Below are 6,598 nucleotides of genomic sequence, written 5' to 3'. Positions count from 1 at the left end.
TGTCATTCAAAAATGTGTAATTTTTAACATTTGATATGTTTGTCTGTTTCTATGTGTTTTGATTAAGACTGTGGTTTAAAAGTATGTCTATTCTATTTTTTTACTTGTTGCATCTACTGTAAAATTGCATTTTTCTTTTTGGCCAGTGGGCTTGAAACACAAAGGCACTCTTGCGTATATGGACCTCTGTCAATATCTGGTTTCTGTGGAAAAGCTGTTAAATAACCCTGTTTGTACAATTTCGTGGAAGAGAAAGCTTTTCTCTTGTATTTGCATTAACTTCAACAAGATACATCAAAGCAAACACACACGGGCAAGACTGCAAATGTATTGATTTATTATCTGTTTGTACAGCAGGTACATGTCAATAAACACATACACGTGGGCTGCCCTCCAGTTCAGTGAAAAACATTCAGCATTTAAAGAGAAAGTTTCCTTCATTTTTTTTCTTTTTTTGCTTTATTACATTAATTCTACTTGCAGAAAGGTAAATGCATTTAAATTTGGCACACATTAGTACTGTATGTCCCAGTGAACTCAGACTATTGCTCCAGCTTGTGTGTTTGATTTACTATATAAAAACATCTAGAGTGCTGCTTAAAAAGTGACGTGCTTGTTGAATGAGCAATCACAGGCACCTTCATTATGCAAATCAGCATTCCTTCATTTCTTTAATGCCTCTCAGTTATCATTAGGCTGCATGGTTTGTAGTAATGATACTAAAAAGGTAGATGCATAAAGGTCAGCAGTGGCTGACAGCAGAGTGCCAGAGAGAGCAAACTCCAAGGCTGATGGACAGTAAATCACTCTGATTGCAGCAATTTGCTCACTGATAAAAAGCTGCCTGCAGCAACTCCCAAATATAAGATAAATAAAGGTTTTCTCATGTCATCTTATCAAAGGAGAACGTAAACTTGTAAACACAGGTTTGGCATGTTTTTTAATATGTCCTGTTTTTCCAAAAATCTTTCATTTTAGGCTGAAATCCTACATGCCTAAAATGTCATTTTCATATGAATGAAAAAATAAAATACAGCCAAAAGTGTGTCCAAAGCTTTGTATGTATCAGAGCCATAGATACCCGGTGGGGGTTTCTGAACTGCATTACTGCAAAAAATAAAAATAAAAGCAAAGTTAAATAAAGTTTGAACAATTTTACCTTTTTTGAGTGTGACTTTAAGCCAAACCTCAAAGAGCTGATGATGTCTTTACATAATGTATATTAGTAAAGAGGTTCAACTCAAACACAGTAGCAGTCAAAGTTTGGACACACTGTCTGCGTGTGATTTCAGTGTTCCCTGAACCTTTTTGAGCAGGATACTCTGTATATTATCATGATTCACTTTGTGATGCAGTGGGTTGTCTGACATTTACTTTGGCAAACAGTTAGCAGTAATGTAACCCTCCAAGAGTTATACATCAGACATGCATCAGTACTATAAATACGTCTTCCAGCTGGAACTACTCTTCATTTATACTCAAACAGGCACTACGAACTGCACACCTGAAGGGTTTTAGCCTTTTGTGAGGGCTCCACCAATATGTACAATATATGTTCTTCAGAAGCAAATTAAAGCAGAAAAAACATCATTAATTCTATTTACAGTTATGCATCTTCATTAATGCTGTTATATATACACTTTACAATATGATTTTCAGTCACTGTCCAAAAACAACAAAGCCTATTGACTGGATTTCAGCTTGTACCTGAAATCTATATCATACGTAGGCTGGAGGATACCGAGACCAGCACGGGACTGGTCAAGAGGCGGGGCCTTGATAGCAGGGTCTAATAGTTCCATGTCAAAGTAGGATAACACCAAAGCCAGGAACTGTTTGATCTCATACACAGCGAAAAACCTGCCTGGGCATTTGGTGACCCCAGAGCCGAAGGGCATGTAGAAGTAACGCAGCCGCCGGCCACCGCGGTAGAAAGTAGTTTTCTCCTGACCCTTCTCATCCAGGAAACGGTTAAACTTATACTCCTGCGGTGTAAAGGGGAGAGGACGAGCATAAGTTTGCTATTTCTTGATGAAGAGACGTTTCTTATGTGTTACATTATAAAACCATAAGACCCTTACATAGGGATCCTCGTAGATCTCAGGATCGTAGTGCAGCAAGGGTGGATACAGGGCTATGACATCATCTTTCCTTATGCGGTAAGCTTCTTTGTTGTCAAGTTGAAGCAGGAAGTCTTCCTTGGCAACACGCACATTCATGGAAGCACTGGAAAGACGCATGGCTTCTTTAATGATGCTGTCTGTGACATAAAGAGAACAACACGTTCATACTAACATTATGTCTTTTAAATTAGCAGTATTAGGTGTAACTTTTATTTTCTACTGATCTAGTGATTGGGTCAGTAATCAGTAATCTCACCCAACACAGGCATGCCGTCCAGCTGGTCCCTGGTCAGGTTCAGTGAAGGATTGCCGGGGTCAACTCTTACACCCGAATCCCCCAGAACTCTCTGCACCTCCTCATGAGCTGCTTTCATAGCATCAGGACTCCTGCGCAGCGGGAAGCGGTTACTCTCACTACTCATCACTTAGATTTTTCACTCATTTTAGTGCAAGAATATTCAGGATTTTTTTGTAGTGGAAAATATTGAAATTGGGCTTGTTAGTGCAAAACCTCTTAATTTTAACGAATGCATTTGTTTCAGTTTTTGAAATTATGGGACCAAGAATACCTGGAAAGGTGCTGAATTATTAATATTTAGTAATGTGGGATGTCTTTTCCCATCAGACGTCACATATAATTTTTTTATAATGAAAATCTTCAAATACCACACGAAGCTGCACGGCAGGTCAGGCTTACTGTTTGATTTCCCAGGTGTTGGACTATGGCCCAAAACAGTGAAAATGCTCACTGTACCGTGTGTGCAAAGGTATTCCCATTTTCAAAACAGAACTACATGTTTAAGCACTTCATACTTATGAGTACTCATATTTCAGACTTGTTGTAACATTGTGTGCATCAACATTACTTTTTATTTCTAATCCATCTCCACTGCATGCAGTTATCTACTCACTGATAACAGTCAGCTGTCTGAAACTGCTAAATGTGTAATCATATGATGTAACATATAATATAATGGTAATAAATACTGAGGATGTCTCAAAAGCATTTAAATACAGCCCTACGTTCACTTTTACTCATATGACTAATAAGCATATAATATCTGATATAACAGGTCACTTTAGCTGCCCTGCTCAGGAACAAAGAGCTGTGCTCTCAGGAATAGATCAGACTTGGTGATTAAACAACTGTGGTCAGGCATTAAAATGATTGTTCTGCTACTGCATCATTTATCACTTTATGATATTCTTACAGAAGTAAAACTACTATATATTCTGAGTAGTTTAAACCTACAATTCCTGATTAGTAACAGTGATTCATTATGGCTTTTCATGAAAGAGCCCATTATCAGCATACCTGATCATGTAAAAGAGACTCCAGAAGGTAGCAGGCAGGGTGTTAGCCTGCGAAGCCCAGAGCAGAGCGACGTGGGTCCTGGCTTTGCTGAGGTCATTGAACGTAGATAAGGAGTCATTCAGGATCATCCTCATGGAGATCAAATCAGACATGTTCTCTCTCTTGGACAGGTGTTCAGCATGCATGGTCTTAGCTAGGTTCTAGATATTTAAGAGTGAAGACAAAAGGACATTCAAACACACACGATGCTGAAAATGTTAAAAATAGAGGCATTTGGTAGGTAAGACCCACTGACCTCTCTGGCACTGTAGGCACTTTTGAACACATGAATAGGCAGGCCAGCCACAAGTGCCGGGAAGATCTTATCAAATTCTTTGAAGTTCTCCAAAGTATTGAGCACCAACGCTTTCTGAGCCGCTTGGCGAGCCTGACACTTATCTTCACCGAGCTCTTTACCGAACAGAGTCAGGTAACCAGATTCAAACATCACCTGAAGGGCAGCAGAACACAAACTTATCAAGGATTATACATTATACTTTTTGTTTGTTTGTTTACTCAAATATATAGCATAGAGTCTCCGAAACAGCAAAATGTGTCTAGCCTTGAGCGCTGACTCTTGGTGTAGTCCTCTTTGGGTATTTGTGTAGTTATCACATCTGACTTTGTCCTAGAGAACTACATCTTCCAGTGACCAATGCTTTCAGTCTAAATCCAAGTTACTGACCTTATAGCAAAAGGCAAAGATGCCATCCACCTGCCAATGGTCCTTGCTGGAGTGTGTGTCTGACTTCAGCATGACATCCTGAAGGTGGCCCATCATTGTCTCTATAAGGGAGGGAAGAGCTTCACCCTGTAGTGTTTTCAGAAAGGTGTGGTGGAGGTTCTCTGTGGTGTGGCCATGGCGAGGATCGAAGCTGTCATGGCCAAATGCCTAGTGAAGGAAAGTTTAGGACCACAGGAAGATTCACTGATGGAGAAAGTGGGCTTGCAGAGCATGGTGCATATCATAATAGATAATATCAGAAAATTACCTTGACAGATGTAGCAAAATGGAACTTCCTCCAATCAAGGTGTCTTCCCTGCCTGATGACTGAATGGTAAGAAAAGGGGTCGCACAGGAAGTGGATGTATTTGCCTGCAATTTTGCAAGTGAAAATGTGGCCGTACTTGGTTTGTCGGCTGCGGAGGAACTGAAGTGGGTTGGCTCCAAACTGCAGAGCACAGCCCAAATAGGGGATCAAACCATTTTCCACTGCTGGCTCACCTGGTTGCCTGTGGACAATGAAAAGAACGAGATAACACATAATACTCGTTACAAAGTCAAAGCAATTTGTAACTGATGCAAGGTCCTAGTAGCATCTCAGTTGTTTGTGTGGACAGAATTGTGAGTTAGCTTAGCATTTATGTAAATGATTTTTTTAAGACCGTGCTGCAGTGATTCAGGCAGTGCCACAAATGTTCTGCTTCATATAGTTCAGGTTTTATTCAATTGTTTGTCATTTTACATGTAAAATAAAATAAAAACTGAACTATATGTAGGGTGGCACAGTGGTTAGCACTGCTGCCTCACAGCAGGAGGATCTGGGTTCTCTCTGGGTTCTCTGGCTTCCTCCCTACTGTCTAAAACACATGCAACTAGTAGAGTTAGGTTAATTTAACAAATGGAGTGATGTGAAACTCAACCATAGTCACAAAGGGATGCTTTAATTTGTTTTTTGATTTGTTTGTTTGTTTGCTTGTTTGTTTGTTGGGGGGGGGGGCTTTTTGTTTGGGTGTTTTTAGCTGTTCTACTTTAAAAAAGTGTTCCACAGTAAAATGCTGGATGCGCCTTTTTCCGGTCAGTTTTTGAAAGTCATGTGAGCCTATTAGGTTGAAGCTGAACCGCCTCCCAGCAACCACAGCCATCCCAAAACAACCAGCTACTGCTGTTGTCATAGTTACATAACGCCAGCCACAGTGCCACTTATGTTCCTTACTCTTCTCTAATTCTCATATTAGAAAGGTTTCTTCAGTTTTGCCAGTCAGACATATAGGATTTCAAAAAGAAGCAGCTACACAGCTACATGAGATACACAGGACCGGCAAATATGTCAGCATTCACAACAGCTGTTCAGCACCGACAACAGACTGACAACAGTGTCTGTGAAACAACAGCATACCAAGCAAATGCCATCATTTGTACGGCAGCTGTTGTTTGAAGAGCACACTGATGTGTGGTTACATAAGTAGGCAGATACCTGCACAGAACTATTTACCTGAAAACAAAACTGGTTTTGTGGGCTGTAATTAATGTAAGCTGGTATCCTTATTAATCATGTTTAATTCACTAGACACAGAGTGTAAAGTGATACACTCAAGCTCACAGTAAGAGAATCCTTTCATTGCATCCTACAGACTCTTTTGCCAGTCTTACCTGTGTCTTATCCCCACAGCCAGCCACAGGAGGCAGCAGAATCCCACAACAACTGCCCAAATCAGAGCAATGCTTATTATCATGGTGATGACGATGATGCCGGTGATAGGAAGATCCACACAACAGTGCTTGTCTGCCCCTGCCTGGAGCTACAGAAGCTGTGAGAACCTGTTGATAGTGACAGCTGTGTGAGGAGAGGCAGCGAGCAGCGGGTTTTTTATACTTGCTTTGAGCCTCTGGGTGGGTCTAAGGGTGGATTGATGGGTGTGGTGATGTCATCACTAGACACAGGCTCATCTGACAAGAATAAGCTAACCTTTTTCATTGTGCAACATAATGAGCTTTTCTACCTTCCTCATTTATTTATCATAACTAAATAAGCAATGAGTTAATTTAGATCATTTGTAATGAGTGAAGAGATTTTGTTATGATTTCTGTGGATTATTTTTACATGTCTTAGTACTGATTTTGTGTTTAAAATCTGAAACTCAAAGAGCTCTGTCAAATTCAAATTTGCACAAATTTTGCAAGAATATTTCATACTTAGATTATTTTCATAAAAACTTCACAAATGCACTGAAGAAGTAACATGTTTATCTTTAGGAGTTTTTCTACAAAATTTAATTCCAGATACAGTGTGTGTGTGTGTGTGTGTGTGTGTATGTGTGTGTGTGTGTGTGTGTGTGTGTGTGTGTGTGTGTGTGTGTGTGTGTGTGTGTGTGTGTGTGTGTGTCATCATTGACAGCC

General features: G+C 40.1%; 1 protein-coding gene across 1 annotated transcript; it reads right to left on the bottom strand.

The window, feature by feature from the left end:
* Window positions 1-360: 360 nt before the first annotated feature.
* Window positions 361-5,934, bottom strand: cyp7a1 (cytochrome P450, family 7, subfamily A, polypeptide 1). The gene is made up of 8 exons (XM_030725401.1): window positions 5,852-5,934; window positions 4,470-4,710; window positions 4,163-4,369; window positions 3,734-3,928; window positions 3,439-3,638; window positions 2,380-2,510; window positions 2,082-2,260; window positions 361-1,985 (listed from the first exon to the last, which is right to left on the bottom strand). The coding sequence occupies exons 1-8, from the start codon at window positions 5,932-5,934 to the stop codon at window positions 1,683-1,685; spliced, it is 1,539 nt and encodes a 512-aa protein (XP_030581261.1). The 3' UTR covers window positions 361-1,682.
* Between the last annotated feature and the right edge of the window lie 664 nt (window positions 5,935-6,598).

This window comes from Archocentrus centrarchus, unplaced genomic scaffold, assembly GCF_007364275.1.
Source record: "Archocentrus centrarchus isolate MPI-CPG fArcCen1 unplaced genomic scaffold, fArcCen1 scaffold_54_ctg1, whole genome shotgun sequence".
In the NCBI taxonomy this organism is placed as follows: domain Eukaryota; kingdom Metazoa; phylum Chordata; class Actinopteri; order Cichliformes; family Cichlidae; genus Archocentrus; species Archocentrus centrarchus.
Note: the sequence above shows the minus strand (reverse complement) of the source record. Positions and strands in the feature narration are given on the sequence as shown.

Bases quoted from the DNA above. Each gene is read 5' to 3' on its own strand.
- cyp7a1 (XM_030725401.1), bottom strand. From the start codon at position 5,934: ATGATAATAAGCATTGCTCTGATTTGGGCAGTTGTTGTGGGATTCTGC. The intron at 4,370-4,469 runs GTAATTTTCTGA...TTCCTTCACTAG, and splicing joins ATTTTGCTACATCTGTCAAG to GCATTTGGCCATGACAGCTT. The intron at 2,261-2,379 runs GTGAGATTACTG...TTTATGTCACAG, and splicing joins GGACGGCATGCCTGTGTTGG to ACAGCATCATTAAAGAAGCC.